The sequence below is a fragment of the Carassius gibelio genome, chromosome A7 (assembly GCF_023724105.1).
Source record: "Carassius gibelio isolate Cgi1373 ecotype wild population from Czech Republic chromosome A7, carGib1.2-hapl.c, whole genome shotgun sequence".
NCBI lineage: Eukaryota > Metazoa > Chordata > Actinopteri > Cypriniformes > Cyprinidae > Carassius > Carassius gibelio.
In genome coordinates this window covers 28863863-28890975 of record NC_068377.1, presented here as the reverse complement: position 1 = coordinate 28890975, position 27113 = coordinate 28863863, and the positions used below count along the sequence as shown (strand labels likewise).

Sequence of the window (27113 nt, the reverse complement as noted above, 5' to 3'; positions counted from 1 at the left end):
GTGGACTTCTGCTTGTCCACTCGCCTTTTGAGAACTGACCACAGGTTCTCTATGGGATTGAGATCCAGGGAGTTGCCTGGACACGAATCCAAAATGTAAATGTATTGATCTTCCAGCCACTTCTTTATCACTCTTGCTTTGTGGTATGGTGCTCCATCATGCTAGAAAATGCACAGATCATCAGCAAATTACTTTTTTTAGTGGAAAATATCACTCTTGAAGGAATTTTGATACCATTCTTTTATTAATGGCAGTGATTTTTGGGCAGACTTATGAGAGAACCCACTTCCTTCACTGTAAAAATGACAACTCAAAATTGTTCACCTTACAGAGATATTTGTATACAGTGACAATAAAATTGCTATTTGGAACTTGAATTATCTGTTGTAAGCCACTTGATTTCACTTTCAGACGTTTCTGAGGAAAAGTTCATCTTATTTTATAAATTTAGTATTTTGAAGTTGTAGTTGACACTCAGTTAGAGCGAGGTCATCTTATCTGCACATGCTGATTCAAATTTGTCATGGCTGCTGGCTGTGACGGGTTTTCCAAGGTTTTTCTTAGGAGCTCCCTTCGAAAGTTTGAAAAATTCCGCTCTGTGTTGTGTATATCGGTCTGGCTGCGGTGCCTTCTACAAACGCAGTTAAAGTTAAGGTGATGAGTTGGGCTCAGGTGGTTGTGCTATGGGATGTGTTTCTCATACATTTATTTTTGGAGACTCGCCACGATTTTAAAACTGATAGATTTTCATTAAGTCCACCTGATTTACGCAGCAAACATATTTTTTTGTTATCAAAAAAAATCTTCTCTAGAGGGACTTGGCTGTTGTTATTGATTCTATTTGGAAGTCTACCGGAAGTTAAGTTAGGGCCACAAAAGTAACAGTAACGTTTGTTTATGTTGTTGCCGTTGAAACCGTATTACGGAAGTTCTAAGCGGCCATGCATTAAAATTTTTTCCTTCTTGTTTTCTTGTTATAACAACTTAATTTTCTCGTTATCTTGACATCATGAAAGTCGTTTTCTCGTTATAATGACTTAATTTTCTCATTATCTCGACATAATTTTCTCTAAGAAGTTACAAAACTGCGCCAACAGGTGGCACTATAGACCTGAATATAACTTATAGGGTGTTGTCAGGCGGCAAGGAAGTCGACCGGAAGTTGAAGTCGGCTGGGTGCCGCCATCTTGTAGCAGAACTTCACTTGCGTTAGCATTCCCATTGACTCCCATTCATTTTGGTGTCACTTTGACAGCGAATAACTTTACATCTGAGAAGTTTAAAGACTCCATTTGTCCATCATTTATTTCTAAAGATAAACGACAATGTATAAAGGGCTCCATTACCTTCTATGTTACATTATGGCCCCGTAGAAACAGTTTTTGTAAAAATAGGCTAACGATTGCGTCATAACCACTCGACTCTCTGTAGCACAGTAAAGAAATTACCGTACAGACAGGAGGAAGGCTCGCAGGCAATTAACTTAATATGGCGTACTGGCGTTACATTTTAAAATACTATACAAAATAATTCATCAGAATAATGGCAGTTTGCACGCTCAGCTACTAGAAGATTTATATCTGTCAGACAGGTTGCTGACGTCATCAAGCTTAGTTTGAGTCTGTGCGTCAGAAACGGAAGTGCTAAAAAACGCTAAAAATGGGCTTCACTTGTCTCAATTGAGTTCCAATGGGGTCGCTGTGTCCATTTCTTTTACTGTCTATGGGTGTTGTACACTTGTTCACTTTACTGTATGCGGACCTTCCTCGTGATCACTATAATTTGTGCAGTCTGTAACTGTAATTGTAAGGCAATGAACCCCCTACTGCTCCCTGGGCGCTGCAGCATAAATGGCTGCCCACTGCTCTGGGTGTGTGTTCACTGCTGTGTGTGTGCACTTTGGATGGGTTGAATGCCGAGAGATTCTCAGTATGGGTCACCATACTTGGTTGTATGTCATGTCACATCAGTAGGATGGGATTTAACGATGTAGGCTATTTGTGATGTGCTTCTTTCCTTTATTTTTAACCATATTGATGAGAAATATGATATGTATATGTAAAGTATATATTAATATACTAATTTAATTCAGCTTTGTTCTATAATGTTGTAATCATTTTTTCTGCACACACACACACACACACACACACACACACACATACACTGCACATGAATGATCTTTTCAAACAGAAGCTTGTAATGCACATGATATCTGCCACAGTATATATTGACTACTAAAAAGTACAAATTATATATAATTGTATTTCAAATAAAGGGAAAATTAAAAGTGAGTTCAATCCAAGCAGCTCTAAAAGATCTTAGAATAGTTCTGCATCCTTCTGAAGTGTTCGCGGTGTTGCCATTTAAACATGTTAATTACAAAAACAAAAAGTTTGTTGTACTGTCTCTGGAAAAATCAACAGTGATTGATCAGCCTTTATTTATGTAATGTAGACGTTATTACCTAGGCGAAGCAAAATTTGCTGAGATATAGGCTACAGTAAGAGCACCTGCATGGTTGTCCATCAGATGCATGTCAAAGTTGAGTTCATTACTATAGCAACAGTAAAAATGGTCATGTCATTATAACGAGAAAACTAACTTTCGTTATGTCGAGATCCAATGTAAAGTTCATGTACAGTCCAAAGAAAAATCTTACAATGTACCAGTCATTGCATGCAATGCAAAACTTGCAGATGAAGTACAGCATATATGCTTCCTGTTTTGTAAGAATTGCTGTGCCACTATAATACTGAATGTGCCACATCAAAGAGGTTGCATGACTTCATTGTCACGATTACTAAGTTTTCAATAGTTCTTTATTTTTAAAAAACATATGCCCTTCAGGTTTGAATAATAAAGCCATTTAATGTCCCAGACAACCCCTGTAGTCTCATTGACCACTTGTTAGCAATTGGCATTTTCAAGAGATGTAAAAGCTTTAAAAAACAAAAAAAGGGGGGCTATTACTGATATATTTTATGTTACAGAATAAAACATGAAAATATACTGAGGTTGTATATACTACAGACCATATTTCAAAACGGGGGCCTATTGTATCTATTATTATCTCGATTATGCACTCATTTTAAATGGGAAATATCTTCTGTGAGCATACCACAACATACCATACAATAACCGGTAATGGATGAGTCACTGTGGTGCTTTCAATTTACATTTGCAGTCATGGCAGTTGAAAGGGTTTGGGAGTGACATATATGTTGTGTTTTGGAAAGTTTGCTGTTGTGGTGTTCATTTACATTGTTTTTAGATTACTGTGTAGAGTGATCAGATGTGATTTAAATAATTGTTAAAAGCTTCATTGGCCAAAAAATCAACACAGTCTGACTCCAACGTGTCATATATTGATGCTTGGTCAGGACACCTTGGCATCGCTTTTTAACGCTCAAGGTAGCTACCCCTTTAGCGTCATTTTTCAAAGCACTGGGTCTTCCATTGTTTTCAGTTGTCATTGAATGGTTTCCATGCACTTGTATTAAATATAAATAATTTGATATACATTTATACTCTCATTGGAGCACGTAACCACAACCCTACCCACTTCTGAACAATATAAAACATGTAAAAGGCAAATAAAAGTAAAGGCATTTTTGGAATTTGCGCACAGAGACAGCACACAGGAAAAGTTTCATGGCGGACTGAGACGGCGATCACGTCTGTTCCTCGCACAAATCAATCGTTTTGCCTCAAATAATTTGGAATATTAATCATTTTTTGAATGAATTATGACAGTAGTTGTATCTGTCTGTTATATATTGTGTCTTATTGACAAATGGTAGGTTTAGGGGCAGGGGTTGGGTTACCTGCTGATAAATGTGAAATAGTGTAATATAAATAAAACTGTTGTGACTGTTTACATTGAAAAATCACATCCAACACATATGCAATAATGGCAATATTATTGCCCAATATATAATTTAATCATAACGATAAGCCTTTTGCGTCGGCATACTGACTAAACAGTAGTACTACGTCGTACTGTGAGAGAGGTTCAAAGACAGCCATTGTCATGGTCTTGTGACCAAAGATAGCATGCAATAATTTTCTAGAAGCGGCAGAAATCTAAGATAATCATCTCACAGTGTGTTTGCTGCTATGACCTATGTCTACGGACTAGCCTATAAAAATGCAAAATGAAAGAACATATTGATCAACTTGACATGGCGCTAAAACATAAGTGCTATGGAGGCTGAAAAACCTAAAAAGAATACCGGTAGATAGGATTTCAGTAAGGTATTTACTGTCCTCCTTCACCACCTCCTTTTCTTTTTGACATTTATCTATATTCCTGGGACCCAGGCATAGACTCTTGTCCTCTGTAAAGAACATTTTAGTGAATTTTTCTGAGACCATACATGCCACAGTTTTAAGTCTGGATGTCCTGTTCAGAGCACTTTAGGGCTTTTTAGAGATATCAGATGTTTGGATGTTTGATCATAAACACTCCCTCTCCTTAGTCTTTAAATATGACTGATATTGACAGAATGATCAAATTTAGCAAATTTAGGAAATATTATAATGTTTTGTAATTATCATTTAAATCTGGCTAAATTGTTTGTCATAAATAAACGTCAGAAAAATATTATGGGTTTTCAATTCGGAATTCCTATGGAGATGAAAATGTTGCCAAGTTATTACTAGCATCATTACACTTCTTTTTCATTATGGTTTGCCCCAAGAACACATTAATATGCAAATTAGATGCAATGTATAGAAAGTACAGTAGTTTATCAAATCATTTGTTAGATCTATCACAACATGGTTAAGAATCGTCTTTGTACAAAGTTTGGCTAAAAATCCCCTGAAACCAAAAATCTTATTGGTGAATAAAAAAAAAAACATTATTTTTGCCTATACGTGCCTTTTCATGTCTATTTTTTTAAATAACTTATTCCTGGCGTCTCCTACAAAGGACACAGAATAAAATATGAATATCATTTTTTTTCCCAAAATTTTTTTTTCTTCATTTGTTTCTTATAATTATTAATATTATTATTACTTACGATTTAAGTTCCATTGCCTTACGATTTAATGTGTCATCATCATCATCATACAGTCTACATGTCGTACCCAGATCTATGTTATAATTCTGTAGAAGGCTTAAGATTACACACAACATATTATACTAGACTGTCATTGGACATTGTAAAACACAGAGAAAATCATATCAACGCATATGAAATAAATAACCCCCCCCTCCCATTTGAATGCATCTATCAGGTAATAATGTAATATATTAATGTAGTATAATATTAAACAAAATGGGACTATTACTGTCTGCTTCATTCTATTAAAATATCAAAGCAAAGAAAGTGCACATGGACCCTGCATGGTATATCATAACAGGACAAGCTTCTCCCTTCTGCATCTGCAAATGCTTTGCCCTTACAGTCTGTTTTATGTGGTGGTAAATATGGAAATGTCTCACAGTGTAGAGCTTAAATGCATACAAAATATTAAACCATTTTTATCTGTACCATCTGTCAGGAGCCTCCAGCCGATAGACTGAAAACTGGTGCTAGAAACAGTGCTAGAATGTGTGAAATAAACAAAGGCCCAAGAATATGTGTTAGCCCGTCATATCACTTTCAGAACACGTTATTATCAGCCTTAAAACTTTGTACTAGTTGCAGCCCTTATATATATATGTATTACGTGCATTTTCTCTCCTATTTATAATGTTATTATGATTATGTTATTATAAAGTACTTTTTTCATATCTTACAATTGTGACAGTCATTTGCTCAGTCTTTTGTCCTTGCAGGACTATAATCCATATTTTGTATTTCGGTGCAAATCATTACTACCGTAGATGTTAACGCACTAAAAAAGTCCAAAAAAAAAAAAACATCATGCAAGATTGGCAACCTGATGTTTATTATTTTGCAGGTTTCCTAAGCATCCTCTAAATCCATGTTGACAAGTATTGGCACTAACGTTAACCTTAACATGGAAAAATGTTCGGCGCAAGTTCTCAGAGCATCCTCAAAAGTAAAGAGGCTGGGCAAATGAAATCCCACACAGGACCAATCTGGAAGAAGAGTCGCTAGATGTGCATGTAGCGCTGCCCAATGGCGAGGAATGGAGGTTGTTTTGAATCGGCGAGACTCCCTGGCCAATCAGACCGGTCTCGTGTTGAGCTAGCGCGAGGCTGAGCGCAGGGGCTTTAAAGCGGAGAGAGAAGGGAAGACACTGGCGAGCTTTCAGTCAACTCAACAACACAGGTACGGAAACCCGTCTAATATTTAGCACAACACATTTCAGACATTTTTTAGCTAAAATATTTCATTTTATACACATTCATATATATGTTTTATTAAATGTGAAACTAACATTTATTTCCCTTAAACTGAATAAATGTCATTTTTTTCTCCATAAATTCGTTCATATGTGCAGGTAAAGGCGTTTTATATATTTGTAGTTTGTTTGCCAATATTTGCGTTTTGTCTTTCTGAGATATTGCCTATTACTAATAAATCACAGAAATGTGAATAAAATGTATATTTTAAAGATGTCAAATGTTTTTTCATATTTGCAGTTATCAGCACTAATAATGTTTCCTTTAACTGATCGATTAAAAGTTATTAAACTGATTATTTTCCCTGACTTTATTCTTTACGTGCATCGCTGCTGAATATGGCTCGCTATGTCCTGTCTATGAACCACCCTGCCTTCTTCTATACAGACCGATTTCGATGACATATTCATGAAATTGAATATTTTGTCCCCGATAACATTCGCTATTGCAATGATTTTTTGCTCTCTATCTTATTATGTGAAATATGAATATTTTTACGCGCTGAAAACATGCGATCCCATTTTTCCTTTTCCAACTTGCCTTGCGCGCCTGCCATGTATTAAAATGGCTGGCGATTGAGACCATTGACGAGCATCTATTCCTTCACGCAGCACGGCCAGGATCATTTCAGACACAAAACATGCATTTTAGATGCAAAACTGCCAGTTCCTTTCGTTTTCGCCATATAATGTCTATCTTTATCTCTTTGGATTAAAATAAAGACAGTGCAGCGCGACTTATCATCTTTTCCAGCTTGACAGTTGTGCTGGATATACTTGCATAGGCAATGGCTGGCTCTAGTCTTTGTTAAGGCAGCACTGCGCCAAGCGGCAGCTAGGGCTCAACTTAGAAAAACAGTTGAAAACGCCAAAATACGATATGGCAGCTTTTTACAGTAATTTGAATCTAAAAGCACGACATCTGTTTTAGTTGCTAAATCTGTTTTTCTTTTAATTAAAGCCATTGGATCACCAGAATCGTCATTTTTAACCCGAGGGGGTGTGTGTTGCTTTGTTGCACGGTCAACCCATCTGCGTGCTCGCTCTGCAAAGAAGCCATTTTAATGAATGAAGAACAGGAGAGCAAGGCAGTCACTATATATAACAGCCTCTATATGCTTGTAAACGGGCAGAGCGCTGTAACGCACACTTTTAAACCAAGAACAGTAATTGAGCTCAAAATAAAATATTGATGAGGTGAAAAAGATTTTCAAAAATAAAGATGAGTTTCTGTTATGAGAAAGCATTCATGCGAAGGATGGAATAATTCTAGATGATAGGCTTTCTGTGTTTTTAGTAGCCGCTTTTATAGGCTACCACCATCATCTTTTCAAGAGCACCCAAGTTTAACCTCTGAGACTGAGACTGAAGGTAATTCATGTCTGTGCAATAGAGTAGTACAAAATTTTACTAATAAAAACAAACAATGAAAAGTGTACTGTTAATTGCTATAGCACAGAAGCTGCAAAGAATACATTGGTGGCACATTGTACCCCCCCACCCCAAAAAAGGAAGGCTGTGAACATCAATCAGTCTCATTAATAATCAGTTCACATCCCCCATGCAAGAAGGACGGGTCTGGAATTCCCTTTGTGTATCATTTTAGTTAATGAGCCCTGCACCCCACTGATATAAGAAATCTTGTACTATTAAAAAACAAAAAAAGTATAATGAGTCATTTTGTGTTTTAAACAGTTTTTAATAGCCACACCTTACCAAAAAAACAACAACATCAACAATTTTTTCCTGTTGTTTTATGCTCTTTATTTTCTACCATTTTAGATAAAAATACATCACCCGAGAAGACTTTATTGGATATAGGCCCCTATCGTCTCACAAAAAATGGCAAAAGGAGACCCCAGGAAGCCCAAGGGCAAGATGTCTTCTTATGCCTACTTCGTTCAGACATGCAGAGAGGAGCACAAGAAGAAAAGCCCAGAGATTCCAGTCAGCTTTTCAGAATTTTCCAAAAGATGCTCTGCAAGATGGAAGGTTAGATTTGAAAGTTTCTAATATTATTTGAGTCTAATGATTTAAAGAAAGTAATGCACTTTCACATTCTTAATGGAAATTTCTTTTGATTTGTTGCGTAGGCGATGTCCGAAAAAGAGAAATCCAGGTTTGATGACATGGCCAAACAGGATAAGGTGCGTTACGATCAAGAGATGATGCACTACATGCCTGGTGGTAAGAGAGGCAAAAAGAAGGATCCCAATGCACCCAAGAGACCAGCGTGAGTAGACCTCTGTATTCAGAAAATTGTCTAAATGCAGTTTTTATGAAGGCTATTTTGTTAATGCTGTATAGCAGACAAGTTTTCAAATGCTTTCTCATCTTATATTTAATTATTTATTATGTACAGGTTTTAATTGATACATATTTTGGTGATTAAATTATTATTTTTTTTTTTTAATTATTCAGATATATATTTTATTTTCTTTACAGGGTAAATAAGTGTCACATTGTTGCCAAAAATTGTCTTGCAAGTATTGATAGATACATTTATATTGCCACCTTTTGTGATCAACAGCTCTGGATTTTTCCTGTTCTGCTCGGAACATCGTCCACAAATCAAGGCTCAGTATCCCAGCTTGGGCATCGGAGACGTGGCCAAAAAACTTGGTGAGATGTGGAACCACCTCACAGATGCCACCAAACAGCCCTATCTGATAAAGGCCAACAAGCTGAAGGACAAGTACCAAAAGGCATGTCTCAGTCTAGATGCTTCAGTAGTCCACATGTCACAGTTCTATTTTTTTTACAATACAACATTTCCTTTTTTGTGCAGGATGTTGCGGACTACAAGACGAAGGGCAAGGTTGGGGGGGTGTCCATGGGCATGGGAATGATGGGGAATGGTATGGCTCCAAAACCCATGATGAAGAGCAATATGGATGATGAAGAGGATGAGGAGGAGGAAGATGAAGAAGAGGATGATGATGAATATGATGACGACGAATAGACTGTCATTTTTCTGTGTTTGATCAGTTATGATTATAACAACTTTTTCTCCCCATTGAAGTCCAGTAGATACGGAATACACAGGTGGTCTTTCAAAGCCCCTTTGTTGTTTTAATAGAGGTGGAATGTGTAGTGTGCTGTTGGTGAGAGATTTACCAACACAGTTTCTTACTTCCAGCTTTGTGTGCGTGCGAGTGCATGTGCACATGTGAAGATCTCACTTCATCATGGTAGCCCAGTGTCTTCCTAGCCCCTCTTTGTAACCTTTTACCAATTGTATAACAGACAGCCTTTAAACAATTAATACCCTTCCTGTATATGTAAATCCCTGACCTATGTATATTTTTGTTTGTTTGTTTAAAAGGTTCCTGAGTGTGTAGCTCTGTATATGGTTGACACTGAGTAGATATTGTTTATGATCGTAGTATGTTGCATGTGGAAAGGTGTCATAGTTTGGAACTGTGCACCGATATCGGACATTTCATGCTGAAACCATCAGTAGCTTCCTTTTCCTTGTCCAGTTTAGGGGGGAAAAAACAGTGCAACTGAGCAGTTGCCACCAGCACGTTAGTTAGTCCTGTTGCAGGGGTGTGTGCTATATGTTGTTTACTATACTACATGATATATTAGCACATCCACGATCAATGTAGGAAAGATATTTGTATTATCTTTCCTATATATTAACTGTTGTGTGATCTAGGAATGCACTATATAAAATACTGATTTGAGTAGAATGCTAATGTCAGGTCAAAATGTTACAGTATGGAGCAGAAAAGAACTATTATAATTTATCTTGAAATTTGGCATAAAAATACAAAGTCACCATTGTGGAAAAAAATAAGCCCTGATAATACCTAAACAATGTAATATATCAGTCCTGGCCAGTATTGATATGGTCACTGATATATTGTGCATCCCTAGTTATTTTTTATTTTTTTGTTGAATATAAAGTAAGAAACAATGCTGATGATAAATCTGTACTTATCTGTATCTATGATTTTTTATTTTATATGTTTGAGGTTTGCAATTAAATTGAAACATTTTTATTTGTGTTTTGTATGTCTGTATATAGACCAGGAATGCATGAGAGAGAAGCCACCATGAATTTGTATAGCTAAGCAATAGCATATAGTATGCACAATATTTATTGGGAAAACCTACAAAAATAGGTGTAGGAATGATTTTTGCCCACCTACCTTCAGACATAGATCCTTGGTTAAATTATTTGTGGTTTGAAAGTTAAAAGGATAGCAATGGCCCTTGCACCCAGTGATACTGAAATCGCAAAAGCGTTTGAAGGATTATATATACTTCTTTCTTCAGTATAAGCAATAGTTTTAAATTGAATAAATATGCATCACTTAAATAATAGCCCCAGCTGTATCATGGATTACAAATGTTCTGTGTCTCTGCTTAGACGAGGCATTCAATAGTCCAGTTTGGGGCAACCAGCCCCTTAGTAATGAAGTCCTTGTGGTCCACTATGGTCTTTAAATCATCAAAGATTAGACTATGAATCCCTGATTTTCAATTCTTCATTGTAGGAACTCTTAAAGGAATCTTATGACTTATTTTCTAAATTTGAATATGTAAGCACATTATTCATAAACGCATAAGAAACGGCAGCTGTGTTAGGAAATAGTTGACATGTAACTTTACGTCACTAGATGGCGCAAGGCTATATTTTATTGAACAAGTTTGCTTGAGTATGCGTTACATAATGCCCTCAAGGGAATTCAATTCTCTCGATAATGCCATTAGTGATATACTGAAATTAGATGGGAGTCAGATGCAGTGCTAAGTGAACTCTATATTAGCTTGTCTGGGAGAAAATTAACTTCAGTTTATCAGTCCTCCGCAGTCTGTTGCTCTCCTGTTTTAATGTCATTCGTCTTATCATTTTATTGATCCCCTTTCAGAGATAGCATTTCAACGTTTGTCATTTACATGGAGACGCAAAAGTCTGCAAAAAGTCCGGAAAACGCTGAACAGATTGGATCGGATACGCCAAACGATGTACGTAAATATGCAAAGGTTTTAGTTGTTTTCCTCGTACTGTACTAAAAGCAGCGCACGTTCTATCTAAACGACGCTGATTTGTAGTCCCCAGGGCAAAGTGGGAGGATGTCGTGACCCACGTGATGACGTCAGACATTTCTCAAAATTTGATTGGCTACTCACGACGCCCATCAAACTCTGAGGCCAAAGCCCAGTTGCTTGCTGTCTGGAGCGGCAGCGAGCGGAGAGGGGCGAGAGGCTTCCGTCTCTGGGCTGCGGAAACTACCCTACGAAAGCTAACGAGAGTGGCAGTGATTGAGGAAAGGAGGACCACTGTACTCGAGCTGTCGGCTCAGTTAAAATATCGGTTAAACGGCAGCTTCCCCTCATTGGAAAGAAAAGGCCTGCGGAGATGGGCGACAAGGCGGGGACCAGGTAAGAAGCAGTTTTCAGTTCAGGTTCACGACTTCTTGTTTTGAAGTCACGATATCACACTCTCTCAGCCCACCCTGTGATGAACAATTCCTCCAAACCCTCGAGGCTGAAGGGACGGCGTGGGAGAAACCTTCTAACGTTAGTCACTCTGAGTTTGGTTAAAGCAGTAACTTAGCTTACAGGATGTGTATGCATCGGCACTCGAAGCACTCGTTCTTAAAAACATGATCACTGGTCATCTTGTGTCTTTCACCCAGGGTGGGGTGAGTGACCAGCACCTTCACCATACATCTACAGCCCTGCTCTGTTCTTCTAACACCCTTGCAATTGAGATCTCCTCGAGTATGCGTAGGAGTGCAGCATTCAGTTGCTTTAACGGCTGTTATCAACTGCGATCTGATATTATCGTATTTGTTTGAGGACCCAAGTTGTGACTATTTTTTATTATTTATTTTTTTCAGCCTATACACATTTAATCGCTACAACATCAAGCCCTTAGTACGACAGGTTATTTGAATGCTGTATGCTGGTAAATGAGCAGACAGTGTATTTTCCGCCCCGCTGCCCGAAACCTAAAAGTCTGTCGCACCCAGGGCGAGACATTCCTGCTCATAACAGCGCGCGCTCACTTCCTCAACTTTCAGAAAAGGCCTCGACGTTTCATGTTGCAGAAAAGCGCTGGGGTTTGATGTGTCTCAAATCTCATTTGAACACGTCTCTGAGCCTGTCTGTGCAGAATAGGCCCTACAGGATCGGTGTAGATAGATAGATAGTCGAGTCGTGGGCGAGCATGTACGTGCACTGAGTTTGATGAGGAAAGCAATTCTCTCAGTTCTGCTTACATGTCACGGTTCACACCATCACGAGAGGAAACCCACGGGCTTTCTCCCTCTTGTCGATCTGTAGGCTTCGTTTTGGGCTTTAACAGAGGGTTGGCATGTCAGGTTACCCTGTTTTAATGTTGGCCTGACGTATGACACAGTTAGTACTTGCACAATACGTTTAATAGCTCCTTTTTACGTTTGCATGTAATGTTAATTTTCTTAACCCTGCAAGTCTGACGTATGAATCTATTTGTTTCTGAAATGTCATGCTTTTTTTTTTTTAAGAAAAAAATTAATTTTACATAACTCACATTTTAAAACACACACACACATTTGGTACATCAAGCTTTTATGGAGGAAAAACACCTCAAACTGAGCAAAAATATGCAATTTACTACCGATGTTGTTATTTATTTAACCAAAAAGTAAGATGGCTTGTCATGTTTAACAGTATAACAGAATTGTCTGCAAAAATGCATCTTAATATTAGATGTCACCCCACATCTACAAATAATATGTCTTATAAAGATCATATACAAATTTAGTTTAATGTTCAAAGCTCTGCAGTTTTAATTGTGGGAGTCCAAAGTAAACACAATATAATACAATACAATGCAATACAATGACAATTGAGAGAAGTACAAACTAATGTTCCTCGGAAGTCTGTTGCATCATATTTCATCCATACATTTAACAGGATTTTTCTTTAAAAAATGATGTATGGCTAAACAGGTTAGTTGCTTTAGTGCAGTTAATGCAAAAATACATGTTTACCACGATCTGAAGGTGGATATTTAAAAAATATGCTAAAAGGCTTTTTACTTTTTTTTAGCAGAGGGCAGAAGGCATTTAGAAGTGTCATACAGTGGGCTTTATAGGGTTAAAGGGACAGTTCACATAATGTTCAACCCTAATGTTCTACCAAACCTGCATGACTTTCTTCCTTTAGTGCAGAATGAAAGCCTTGGTCACTGTGCTCTCTCATTGTAGGGAGAAAAGACGCACATGAACGGTTACAGAGGCTGACAGATCCTAGCATTTTGCCTAACGTCTCCTTTCTGTGCTCCACAGATGAAAGTAGGTCATAGGGGAACGACATGAGGGTGAGGAAATTATGAAAAAATATCAATTTTAGGAAGAAATATCCCTTTAATCTCCACATTTATCTTCTCAAGGCTTCGTTTTGCCACTGTAATGCAAACTTTGCTTTGAAAAGAGCTCAAAGGAGAGCAGAGATTGTTGCATGGTTATTGTATTGTAATAAGATTAAATAGCGTGGCATTTGTGCATGGAGAGCAGTTGTTCATCAGCCTACAGAGCTAGCCAATGCACAGCAGACTTCACTCATATCGACTGACACACATTCATAGCACTCCAAAGCTGTGAAAGAGGCGTTTTATGTAGGTGTCATAGGCCCTTCTGTGCATTCATAATAGCCTTGGGTAAATTTAAGCTGGCTGTCGCTCCATCATTTTTAAAAAATGTATCATACTTGCTATTTATAAACTTATTTTGCCACCTATGACCTCATAGATGTCAACAGTGTACCCTGCCTGTTGTTATATTGTATTTTTAACATTATTTCTGTTAAAATCAAGTCACATCAAAGTTTATTCTTAAACATTTAGACTTCTTTTTCTTCAAAAACTATCTGTAAAAGTATTGTAACATGTTGTATATCATTAATTGATTGCCGTAAATTTGTTATGACATTATAATAATTAATATTTATCTTCCTTTGGACTCATTAGTCATCAAATCCTCTGTAAACACAATAAATATTCTGATGTGACGGGCAAGGTGTTGCAGCGTTGATTTGCTCACTAAAAACGGCTTACTCTTGGATCATTTCATGTTTTGAGTCAGTTTATTTCAATTCATGAACAGAAGTGAAGTGAACAAAAGTTGTTTACTTTGTAAGTAGTTAGTCATTTTCACTAGTTTGACCTATACAAATGATTTGAGGACTGTTTGTGAACATGAGAGACGGGCGTCAGTGCATAAGATAACAAACCAGGCATTGCCATCTACTTAGCTTAAGGGAGGCAAAGTATTAGTACATTAAACTATTTGTTATTTATTGATCTCTTTAGTTATATTTGTTTTATCTCATATTTGCACTGTCATATTTTTCCAGGTGGCAAAAAAACTATTGCATATTTGTACTGGGGTGGGACATACGGTAAAAATATCATATCATGATTTTGTTCAGGAAAATCACAATTCATGATTTTATCACGATTCTTTGACATGTTGGTTTTACTATTTTGCAAGTTGTCAGGGTAGTGCAGACAAACTAATTTCCTTATTTAAAAAACAAACAAAAAAACAATGACTTACAAGATACACATTCCAAATGTGTAACTTGAGCAGCTGTTTTTATATGTAAGTGTGTGTTTATGATTGCTCTTCAGATGTGAGTGAAAAGAGCCGGGGGTTATTCAAGGGAGCTTGTCATGAACTCCTCAGGTCACTCAGAGTTCTGTAATGGCAGGGAATCCCTGTGGTAAGACCAGAACAGGAAAAGTGGTTGGAAGCGTTGTTTAAATGCTGAGCAAAATAGCAGTGTTTTTGTATTTGTACCATACTTGCACTATATCCTCCAGCTTAGCTGAACATGGATTGGGGATTTACTGGAGGCTGGTTAGTAAATGTTCCCTGTACTCCAGCTTGTGACAACTGCATGTTCAAACTCGTACTCCCCTCAGTTTGTTGTGTGATCTATTGGTGTGATCATTAAATCACGTCTACATCAGTACATCAGCTTGATGAATTGTTTTGAGCATGTTTTCACCTCTTCTCCCCTCATGCCTTCATCTTGTACTTTGCCCTGGTAATCTCACCTTTTTTACCTTTTTGCTCTCTCTTTCATCAGTGATTGAAAATGTTCTCTGTAGGGATGCACGATATTGGATTTTCGGATATATTTCCTTTTGTTTAGAAACGGTGCCAAGTCTCTCCTGTGCAGAGTTTCTAAACAAATTATTTTTTAATTTTGGTTAGTTTCTAGCAAAAACTTGCTTGTTAGTATAAAATAAACAACAATGAATTTATTTTATAATGAGAGTACATTGAAAACTTTGAAAATAACTAGGAACCATCTGTTAATCAATCGCTGCCCATTTTTTTCCAGACAGATGCAGTGGTATAATTAATATTTTTTATGAAGATTTAACATTTGATGGTCTTTTGTGATGGAGTCATAAAAATTCTGAAAACCTTTTAGATCTCCTTGTATTTAAATTTCATAATCTGTTTGAAAAAAAAAAAAAATATATATATATATATATATATATATATGTATATATTACACATGAATGTATATGTATATATACAATTATTTAATTTCCAGATTTCATGTTTGTGATTTTTATTTTTTTATCCATGTAAGCCACAGATTCTGACCTTTAAATTCAAACGTACTTGTGATTTTTATGACATCAGTTACTGCTTTATTTAATCAAAAACGTATTAGTCTTAATGTTGTTTGTGTTAATTGAGGGTTAATGCACAGAAACCCTCTTTTTTTTAGAGATAGATGGTTCATCAAAAATAAACAATGCCATTATTTACTCGCACACATCATTTCAAACCTGTGGGACTATTTTGAAGAATCTTTTTGCCCGTGCAGTGATTCAAACCAATGACATTCATTGTTCAGACAAAAATGTAGCGTACACTCACAGAAGAAAGGAGGTCATACAGGTTTGGAACGATATGAGGGCAAGTAAATAATGATAGATAATTCATTTTTGGGTGATCTGTCCCTTGAGTCTCATTGACCTAGATGGAAAGGGTGCTATCAGTAATGACACACAACACCGTCACAGTGTTGCTATTGCCACCCAGGTTTGATGTGTGTGTGTGTTTATCTCTCACACACATACACGCCTCTAATTCATCAGCTGATGGCTCCATTATCTCATTTTAGGCTGAAAGGGCAATTCACTGGAGACGATTTTGAACCTGTTTGCCCTGATGGATTAAAAGGCACCCGGTTCCTCTAATATTGTCTAGTTTGTGGACAGAGATTTTGTCCCAGATGACTGATGTTCCTCTCCACCAGTTTCATTTTCAAATATGTTGTGGGCTTATATGTGCTGAATATGGCCACTCTTGCAAAATCTACAGCTTACGCTACATTTTTACATTTTATGATGAAAAAATGTACTCGCTGCCACGATGCAGGATGTTTTGGGTGGTTTCCAGAAAGTTTTTAGTCATTTTAACAAGTTGCTATACAGTTACTATGGTGTTCTGGGTGGTTGCTTAATGCTTACTGGCTGAAATCAAAAAAATATTTTGCTCTCTACTAGATACAGTACATATCCCTCCTTCAGTGCAAAGAGTATACCTCAGTTTTGAGGCAAACGCTTACCTGAAGCGGATAGCACATCTCAAAGCCTTTCAAAGTATAGTCCATTTGATAATGTGCTCAAAGTCAAGTGGTTGACACATGCACACTAAAAAGTCTCCAGTGTCTGTGCTATTTTTCAGGCACTAGGAGCAATTAAAAATGTAAAAGCCAAAGAACTTCAAATTATTTTTTATCATCGTGCGTTTTTATCAATTCTATACTTGTAAAACGTACTTAATTAAAGTAATATTATACTCTTACGTAATTAGCTGCAGAGTTTGCACTATCATCCATGTGGTTACCTAAGGGGTTTGAACGAGGTACGAGGAGTACTAATTGTGTTTCTTGTCTTAGTAAGCACATATAATGATATAAACAGTCTGACTTTCTCTAAAGATAGCTGAATTGCATTTTTTTTTTCTATAGTCATGGGAAGTGGTCTAGAAAAATAACATTTACACTCCGAGCACCTCAGCAGTGGAAAAATAATAAAATGGATAAGCGATCTGCAGCTGGGTTACGTTTTTTTCCCCCCCTTCATTATATTGCTGTTTTAATTAGGAAATTGCTCGTGCTTGACCTCTATATCTTTTTCCAAATAACTTGTACTTTGCTCTAGATGTGTGCTGTTGAAAGTAAGAGGGACGAGCTCTTTAAATCAGGCTGTAATTCCGGGCGCTAGGGCACACTTGCTCTGCGACGTCACGCGGTTAGCATAGTATCCTGTAAATTGTCCGCGTTTGTAAACGGCTGACAGGTGATTCTAACCAGACCTCCTTGGTACTTCCCTTGGCTCCATCCTAAGACAACAGAGAGATTGATTAAGTCTCTCTCTCACACACACACACGTACGTTTACTATCTCCATCCATTACTGTGTCTGTTTTTCTCACTGCTGGATCCACTCCCATGGTTTGGTCTTGAATTTCTATTTTGCATTTCAGACATTTGCATGTTCACTCACATTTCTTGTTTTCTCTGCACACATGCCATGGAATGTGAGTGTCTACTTGTTTGTCATGTGGGAGGATTTGTTTGCAGTATTGATGAGCTTATTAGGGCTTGATATTAAGCATTTCCTGATTCTTGTCTTTAGGACAAGGAAATGATTCTGATCACTTGTTTTAATGTATAAATCATAAGAAAAAATCTTGTTTCTGTTAATAATAATTAACATTTTAATGTGTCATAATTTCATCTTTTGTTATAATATTTATTTATATGATATAATATAATATAATACATGGTTTGGTGTTACTGCAAAACTATTTGAAAATATAACAATACATTTACAACAAAACATTGCTTTATTTAATACTTTGTCAAGATGCTGTACCTCAGAAGTGTATAAATTAAACACCGATAAAAACAATAATAATATCATATGCACAATAATGTAATTTCTTCAAGTTAAACCATGTATGCTGTGGAGGTCATTAATACATCTGAGCGCAGTGCGTCTCAAGCCTTGTGCAGTTTTTGGTTTATGATGATCTTGCTTGTTTTCTCTGTCGTTTCTTACCATTTGCTGAATCCTGTTTAGCTCTTTATAATGTTTGTGGTCATTGTAGTTCCTAGGCTGGAAGTAACTCTTTGTTTTTGGCTGGGCTATATTTAATAAAGGCTGCGTATTGTTCCACAGCAGAAAGAAACTTCTGCAAGTCTGGAACATCTTGAGAGTAGTAAGTAAATGATGCCAGAGCTTTCATTTCTTTAGACAAGCAGCATCAAGGGTCAGAGTGTGATGTTGTGTCATTTTTTGTGTATGTGTGATTTGATTGAGATGAACAGTAATAGTAGAAGTACTCCCCTCCTCACAGGCAGGGATGTTGCTTTAATTTATGGGCCCGGGACAAAATGATTAGAAATACAAGGTTTGGGACAGGCTTTTCCTGAAAGTAGCATGGCTTACACTGGTTATAGGAATATATTTCCATACAAAAGGGTGTGAAATGTTTTTCATACCATATTTGCAAGTTTTGCTGTTTCCCTTGTCCTATCTTGAGCTAGAAAAGCATGCAAACACGCACACAGAGTCACAGCAGGCAACAGGATCACACGCAGAGCGGCGGTGACGTAAGCTGCATGTTCAGGAAGGCAGCGAATGCATGCCCCGTACCTTTCTCATCTATACACTCACATTGCTTGTGTGTGTGTGTGTGTGTGTGTGTTTATGTACATGCATCTATCCCAACAGTTTTGCTGTTATATTGTTAAGAAATTTATGAACTCTGATCATTTTGATATTTCCCTGGAGTTTGCGCATATGTGTGTGTGTGTGTGTGTGTGTGTGTGTGTCTGTGCGCATTATTCATGTCAGTACATGTGTCAAGACAAGACCTTGTGCAGTGGCAGTCACGTTACCCTGATGTTGTTACTGAGTGTGTTTCTGAGAGAGAAGCTTCAGGATGATACAGAATGACTTTATTATGTGAAATTAGCTTAATTGTGTTCTCATAACTCATGACAGTTTTGTTTTTTACCGACACTTATAAATCATTGTACAAGCCAGACGTGGAACTGAGGAACTGAGACCCGCAGACAGCAGCTTGCTGATTCAGTGTCACCTTACACTAACTAATAGAGTCTACTTCCTGTTTGTTTTGTTTTTAGTGGTAGAGGCCATTTTCAGACTAAAATTTCTGATGTATTTGTGGAAACTATTAACCAATATGCAGGTTGCAAGTGACTTGAGCAAATAAAATTAAGGACATCCAAGTGCCTTAAAATAAGTCTATTAATGAGGAGAGTAATATAAAAGCAAGATTGATTTTTCCGTTTTACATCATGTACTAAAATATATTACTTACATTACCCCTTAAATGACTTGTGTTGTTTGGCAGAAATATGAAAAGGAAATGAATTCCCCCTGGCAGGTGTGGCAAGCTGATGTTGGACATCGCAGGAATAAATGGTTTCTGGCTAATAGCTGGACTGTAATTTTATAATCTTATAAATGTTATCCTTGCATTATCCTCTCCTGGGCCTGGTTCTGTACTTTGCATACTAAATATCCACCTCATTTTGCATGACTGAAGTACATTTACATTTAATCATTTAGCAGAGGCTTTTATCCAAAGCAACTTACAAATGAGGAGAATAGAAGCAATCATAACCAACAAAAGGGCAATAATATGTGAGTGCTGTGACAAAGACAAAGTCTTGGTTAGCCTTGTAGATAAAATAGAAAAAAGAAAAGGGAACACTCTAGAGGGTCTTTTTTCTTTCTTTTTTCTCTCTCTTTTTTCTTTTTCTTTTTTTTAAAGAATAAAAGTAGTAAGAATAGAAAAAGAATAGATTCTGTAAAAATAAATGTACATATCACCTCAGTGATAAAACAGATGGATTTATTCACAGTGGAGGAGTGAGTTCTCCTGTTAAAAACGTGTAAACTCAGAGATGTGGATTCTGACGACAATTCAATTACAACACAACCTTGGTGTTTGTCAAAAACAGTAGGTAATTGAGGGTGGTGAGAGAAAAACTAAATTAACTGCTAAATTAAAGTCACCAACTACCCCTGTAAAGGGTGAAAATCCCTTATGTCCCCATGACAAACAATTTCTGTCCGAATAGGGCTATACACGCATATATAATAGTATATGATTCCATTAAATCAGTTTATCTTTGTAAAATGGCACATCTTCTTAAATATCTAAATGTATACTCTGTGACGAGTCAGCTGCCTCCTCCCTGATTGTCACCGGCATCCCGTCCTAAATCGCCGCCCTTCACCAGGCTCCCGACTGGAGTGGGTGTGTGAGAGGAGGGGCGCTGGACGAGTCAGGGCTGGCGGCGTGTTATGGGGCACACCTGAAGAAAATCGAGCCTCATCACCGCCGCTGTTTAAAAGCCCAACGCGGCTCTCCTCGAGAGACCGGTCTCTTCCCCGTGCATGCACGCTGGTGTCCTCGTGGGTCCAGGAAGGGTGCGTTGAGGGACTCCCGCGCCACAAGAGACGTGACCTGCCGGACCCGCGATCCGGAGGAGAACTGCACCCGTTTACACGGCCGACGGGCCAGGATGCCGGGCCGTCCATCCCCTACCAGCGCCGTGGCCAACGAGAGAGATGCGGCCGCTAGAGGAAGCCCCCGCCCCTCGCGCCCCGGACCGAGGAGGGGAGCGCGTGCGGCCGCCGGACTCCGCCCCTTACCTGGACCCTTCCTCCATGAACACTGCCCGACCCACACAAACCCCGAAGCACGATGAGGACACCAGATTCCCTGTTATTTTGGACACTCTTCCCCTTTGGCCACCTTTTATCCCCCATGTTTTTTTATGATTTCTGTTAATAAAAGCCTCTCCGAGGCCTGACGCCACGCCCACTGTGTCTGTCTTGTGCTCCTCCCGTGACAACTCTTAAAATCTGTCAGTCAAGCATTATATTATAGTTTTATACACTAGCCTGTTTAATAATAGAACTTTGGTGTTTAGAGCTAAAACTTTGTAACCATGAATGAATGCATATTTGTCATTTTTAGGACTGGGGATGATGCTTAAGATATTGTTGGTCATAGATAATAGTAATTATTATTAAAAGATAATACTACTAATTATAACACTAATTAAAATATACAACGCATTAAGAATTGATGAGCTACAGTGTTCACGAATCATGTTATCAGTGTTTACGTGAATTGAATTGCGAGTCATGTGCCTTCACGCTGTAGTTTACGGTACGCCAAATACAGGTGTGCTGCGCATCCACTGGGGAAAATTGATTGACCGATCGCTTAATGGAGAGCGAAACTCTGAAGCGCTGTGAGTGTTCAGCGATTGAAAATAAATCTTTACTAAACTTGTAATAAGCCTCCAACTCGAGCCTCCAGTTTGCAATATATAATGGCATAACAGACAGTTTTATTGTACATTTAAAATAACTGAAAGTGAATGACACTGGAAGCCTTGAACATTTGTTATAAATGGCCACACCCGCTCGCTCTAACGGGTGGATATTATATGAACACTACAAAAATGAATTGATGTTAGTGATGTTAAAAAAAAGATTTTAACAGCTGAATGTGCAAGTTAAAGGAAGTTCCGTTAACCATTGACACTCTCCGTGAGTGCCTCTTTCAAAATGAAGTCTCTGTCTGTCTGTCTGTCTCTACTCTGATGCTTTTGCAGAACTTACTGCATGTGTATATATGTCTATGTGCAGCCCATATCTCAAACCCTTGATGCTTTCTCACACCTACACAATAAGAACAGGAAACGTGCAAGCCGAATAAAGGAAGTCTGACCACCACATGATTAGGCAAAGGCTCTGACTCCACTCCTCTCCTCCTTCCTGTCTCACTCATGCGCTGTCCTTTTGCCTTCAACTCTTTTTTTTTTTTTAAACATTTTTCTTTCCTAATGGTGTTTTTGCTATTCTCTTCCCTCACATTTCAGATTCCTCTGCACTTTTTTGCTGAGTTGTTTAATATTCAAGTCTACCGTTAATCATACAGTTCCTTCATTTTAATGTAAAAGTCCCCGACCGAGTTTGTTTGAAGTCTTCTTTTTGTTTTTTGTTTTTAATTAAAGCTATATTAGAAAAGGTTTAAAAAGTTTCACCTCAAATTATTCCACTTTTTTTTCTTTTTATTGAAACATGGTCCTCATTCCTTTATTTACTTATTTACATGCTTTTTTTTTTAATGTGACTACATGTAATATGATTTACTTGGAAAGGTGGATTTATTATTCTCTCGTTTCCTGACTGAAACTGTTTATGATGATCGTACCTATAGAGTTCACATGGAAGAGGGTCGGGTTTCCTCGGGCTGGAAAGAGAGGAAACCAGGATGAGGATATATGTGATGATTCTGCTAAAGTTCTTCCTCAAAATGATATGGGAACAGAATGGAGCGCTGTGATTAGCTGACATGTTATATGATCAGCTTTTTAGCTCTAATATACTTCCCCCCTCCTTATATACTCTCACCAGGAGTGGGGCACTCTGTTTAAGGGAGCTCCAGTATCGAGAATCTCTTTTTTTAGTGTGTGTGTTCATGGCTGGATATTTTTTTTTTACATGTATTAACCTGCAAATGGCAGGTATGGCAAGCTAATTTTGGACCTTGCAGTTCATGATGAAAATTTCCAGTTATGTTCGTTGGGTACGACTGTTAACCGTCATGTGAGATTGTGCTGATGAAGTGTGTTATCTTTTTTTTTTTTAAGTTGTGGTGTGATGCATGAGACAGCGCCTTCTTAGCATTGCTCTTCAGACCTTCATTTCTTAAGAGTCATAAAATAAGAGAGCATAAAAGCAAGTTAAATATCTTGTCGTATGTTTCCATTGTTTGTTTCAGTTTTCAGTTTTTTTGATTGTGGTGACTATAAAGATATCCTGAGAGAAAACAATAATTTTTTTTTTTAGATGCACCACTATGATTTCCCTACTCCCTCATTTTCAATCACTTTATGAGCTTCTTTATTTCTGCTGCCAAAGTTACACCATCCATTTCACGGTTGATGGACTGTGGCATCTCAAAAGATTAGAGTTGGTCAACTGCTGAAGTGTGATGAATAAAATCTCATTTTGCTCATGGATTTCATTCAGTATCAGTTTATGCATTTTGATTCAAGTTAGTAACTGGACTCTCCTGGATTAAACATGAAATAAGGCTGTCATGGCACAACAACAAGAATGTAACATTCGCACACTAGCTGTGTAGTGTGAGTGGGTGTATAATGCATACAATTTCACATATTTTGTTCTGTTTTTGAGAAAAGTCTCTTATGCTCACCAAGGCTACATTTATTTGATTTAAAATAAAAAATGGTAATATTATGAAATATTATTACAATAAAAAATAAAAAAATAAAATAAAAAACATTTTTCTATGTTTATCTGCTTACCCCCAGGGCATCCAAGATGTAGGAGACTTTGTTTCTTCAGTAGAACACAAACAGAGATTTTTAACACAAACCGTTGCAGTCTCTCAGTCTTTTAACTGATGTGAATGGGAATCATGGATAAAACGTACACAGACAAAACCAAAATAAACCCCGCAGCTTGTGAAGATACATTGGTGTGTAAAGACACAAAACCATTGGTCTGTGCAAGAAACTGAACAGTACTTATATTGTACATTAACTTTAATTCACGTTCTCAAGCAGGCACGTGAAGCAGCGGCGGCTTGTTTTTCCTTCGTCTTCTTCTCCTCCTTCTTCTTCTTCTTCTTCTTCTTCTTTCTTCTTTCTTCTTCATTTACAGTGAATCGCAGACTTATAAGTGCATTACCATCACCTATCTCTCAAATGGACCATTGACACTCTATCTCCAATCTCAGTAAGGAGTGTCAATGGTCCAGTTGAGAGATAGGTGATGGTAATGCACTTATAAGTCTGCAATCTCACACACCTGCTTGAGAACACACTCAGGACAGTTCAAACACCTCTGATATTGTGTGAATGGGAGGTAAAAAAAAACCTTCATAAATACTGTTCAGTTTCTTGAACAGACTGACCGTTTTGTGTCTTTACACATCAATGTATCGTCACAAGCCGCAGGGTTTAATTTTATTTTATTTTTTTCTTGTATGTTTTAGCTGATACCCATCCACTTACATTATAAGACTGATAGACTGCAACGGTTTGAGCCAAAAATCTCTGTTTGTGTTCTACTGAAGAATTAAAGTCACCTACATATTGGATGCCCTGGCGGTAAGCAGATAAACATCAAATTTTCATTTTTGGGTGAACTATCCCTTAAAGTTCACTATTTAAAATATAAAATATAAGTCTTTTTTATCAGGGTGCCAAGGAATGTTAAAGAGCCACACAGATGGGAAATCAAAAATTACCTGTATTACAGTGTATGATGTAGCTGTCCATCAGTGTAAACAATGTGCAAAGTAATTAAACCAAAAAGTACACAATTTATAAAGTTATTGGCTTCTAAAGTAAGGAGTCGACTCTGAATCGCTGAAACGAGTCGTTATAGATTTCAAATCTTTTGCCCATCTCTATGTACGTCACTAGGAACACTTTGCATAATAATCTCCGCCTACCGTCTTGGGAGAAACAGATCTCTGACCTGCCCCACCCCCCACACAGACGCTCTGGTTGGTGTGAGAGCATCATGTCGAGGAGACAGTGTGTTTTTAATTGTAAAGGCAAGTTTGTTTTATTTTCACTGCCAAAGAATGAAGATCAGAAGAACCAATGGCTAAAATTCATTATTACCACCATACAAGAGCAGTACAACAAATCCTTTTTGTGTTCACAACATTTAAATGATGACTGCTTTTCTAATCTCGGTGAGTACAAGGCGGGATTTTCAAAGCGTTTGGCCATAAACGCGAAGTATGATTATGAAGTTATGTGTCCGTTTTCTCCTGAGCATCTTATCAGTATGTGTGCTGTCTGCAGCCTTTCTCTGCGCTGATCGTCATGTACAAACACGTCATTAAAATGAAGTGTAACTCCGTGAATACTCAACGAAGAGTATTATATGTCTACTTTGAAACTAAACAAGTGCTGCCGAAAACAGATATTCTGTGATAAAGTAATCCATATGAAAACAACGCGATGTCTGTTTTTCATGTCTCCCTTCGTGACCACGCACCCGCGCTGAACGCGCTATTCAGATTCAAACTGAAGTGCGCGGTTTGAATACACCCACACAGAAGAAAAAGCAGCGAGACTGTTCAAGTTTTTTATTTTACTGTTTGCTTCGCGATGAGAGGAATAAGACATAATTCACCCCAAACAGATGCTAACGCATAGTTTACCGTGGAGGTGTGTGCGGAACAACCAATCAAACCTGACTATGTTAGTTGACCAATCAGAACACAGTATGCTACCGAAAGGTGGGGTTTAAGGAAACTGAATCTTTTGAACAGCTTTGCGCGAACCGTTTGGGGATCTCTGAGAATTGAGGTAATTTTAAAATGATATTTTGACAAAATTACAATGTTTTTTAACCTTGGATGGATTTAAACCTAATGTACAGGACTTATAAACTGTGATAGGAAGCTTAGAATTTTCATCTTACTGGCTCTTTAATCATTTGAAAGATTAAAGAACCGTATGTCAGTTTTCCAGTGTTATCATTTCAATAATTGTTCCGTTTCCTGCAGCTTCGTTTTTAGGTGTTCCTGGTTGACTAGAATGATGTTTCAACTTGATGTTTGTTGATTTGTATTTGTAACAAGGAGATAAATTATGGCATTTAGACTGTCAGGAAAGGAAGAAGGTTCATGTATACTTATGTTATGTATTTGCAAATGAGATTATTCTGTATTCTCTGAATTGCATGATTGAATGATGCAACATACAACCAAGAGATGTAGTTCTGTAGGCCTTATTAATATATGTGTGTTTGCATATAGCAGTCTGTTCCGCAGTTATCTGACATTTGACTGGCTGTATATTATGAGCCATTTATAGTTTAATGATGACCTCCATCCAATCATTTATTTATTAATAGCTTATTCTCTATGACTGGCCTTGTACTTGCACTAGTCAAGATCCTTTCTCATGCAAATACTGATGGAGCTGTTGTCTTTTTCTTTCTCACCCTGTGTCTGCATTCCATTCTTCTGTTTGTTTTTCTTCTCCTTCAGATGCTTCACATAGAGGAAGTCTGTGGACATTGCCTTTTTGGCTCCATGTCACACACGAGCACAAGCACTACCGCACACGCAGTCTGTGACGCATGAGCCATTTCTGATCCCGAAAGCTGAAGTAGATCTTTCTCAGTCAGCAATTACCAGTGTCCTGTGCTTCTCTGGCACCCTGATTTCTCACTTTAGTGTTTTTATGGCCTGATGGAGCTTCCATAATAACTTTGAGTAGCACCCGAGAGACCAAATGTTCAGAAACCGTGTTTAAAAACACCCGTAAGCGGATTTATCATAGCCATGAAGTGGATTATGAAAGCACATAAATAGACTAAAAACAGGAACAGAGAACACGGTCGTGCAATTTAGCACTTCCTACTTTTGTCTCATTGCATTTTTGACGGGTAGTTTTTAGCCATTATGCCTTTATGAATTTATACAGCGTTTCAAAGGATGGGGTCCTGAACAGTGCTGTGTTTGAGATCTGGACATTCCTGTCGAATTAGACTGTTGTGACTCATGACCCATATTAAAATACCAGTCTGATCTAAATGTCCTGACGTACCTCATGTGAGTTAATCACCTGTGTTTGTGTTAATGTTTATTGGTGAGTGCGTGTCTAGCCGGTCACTGCGCGCTGGACAAACGCACAATCCCTGACAAT

The 27113-nt window shown here is 37.7% G+C and overlaps 2 protein-coding genes across 2 annotated transcripts in view; both read left to right on the top strand.

Moving 5' to 3' along the window:
• Positions 1–6118: 6118 nt before the first annotated feature.
• Positions 6119–10325, top strand: LOC128017087 (high mobility group protein B3). The gene is made up of 5 exons (XM_052602259.1): positions 6119–6245; positions 8101–8310; positions 8412–8551; positions 8849–9023; positions 9107–10325. Exons 2-5 carry the CDS (start codon positions 8161–8163, stop codon positions 9278–9280), a joined length of 639 nt encoding a protein of 212 aa, XP_052458219.1. The 5' UTR covers positions 6119–6245; positions 8101–8160; the 3' UTR covers positions 9281–10325.
• Positions 10326–11481: 1156 nt separating this feature from the next.
• The window catches only part of LOC128017084 (arrestin red cell), a 36057-nt gene continuing 20425 nt past the window's right edge, over positions 11482–27113 (top strand). Inside the window, exon 1 of the mRNA XM_052602257.1 lies at positions 11482–11712. Coding sequence (XP_052458217.1) covers positions 11690–11712 — 23 coding nt within the window. The 5' untranslated portion in view covers positions 11482–11689. The remainder of the gene's footprint in view (positions 11713–27113) is intronic.

Coding starts and splice junctions, on each gene's coding strand:
- LOC128017087 (XM_052602259.1), top strand. CDS start 8,161: ATGGCAAAAGGAGACCCCAGGAAGCCCAAGGGCAAGATGTCTTCTTAT. Junction 8,552..8,848: donor AATGCACCCAAGAGACCAGC/GTGAGTAGACCT, acceptor TGTGATCAACAG/CTCTGGATTTTTCCTGTTCT. Junction 9,024..9,106: donor TGAAGGACAAGTACCAAAAG/GCATGTCTCAGT, acceptor TTTTTTGTGCAG/GATGTTGCGGACTACAAGAC.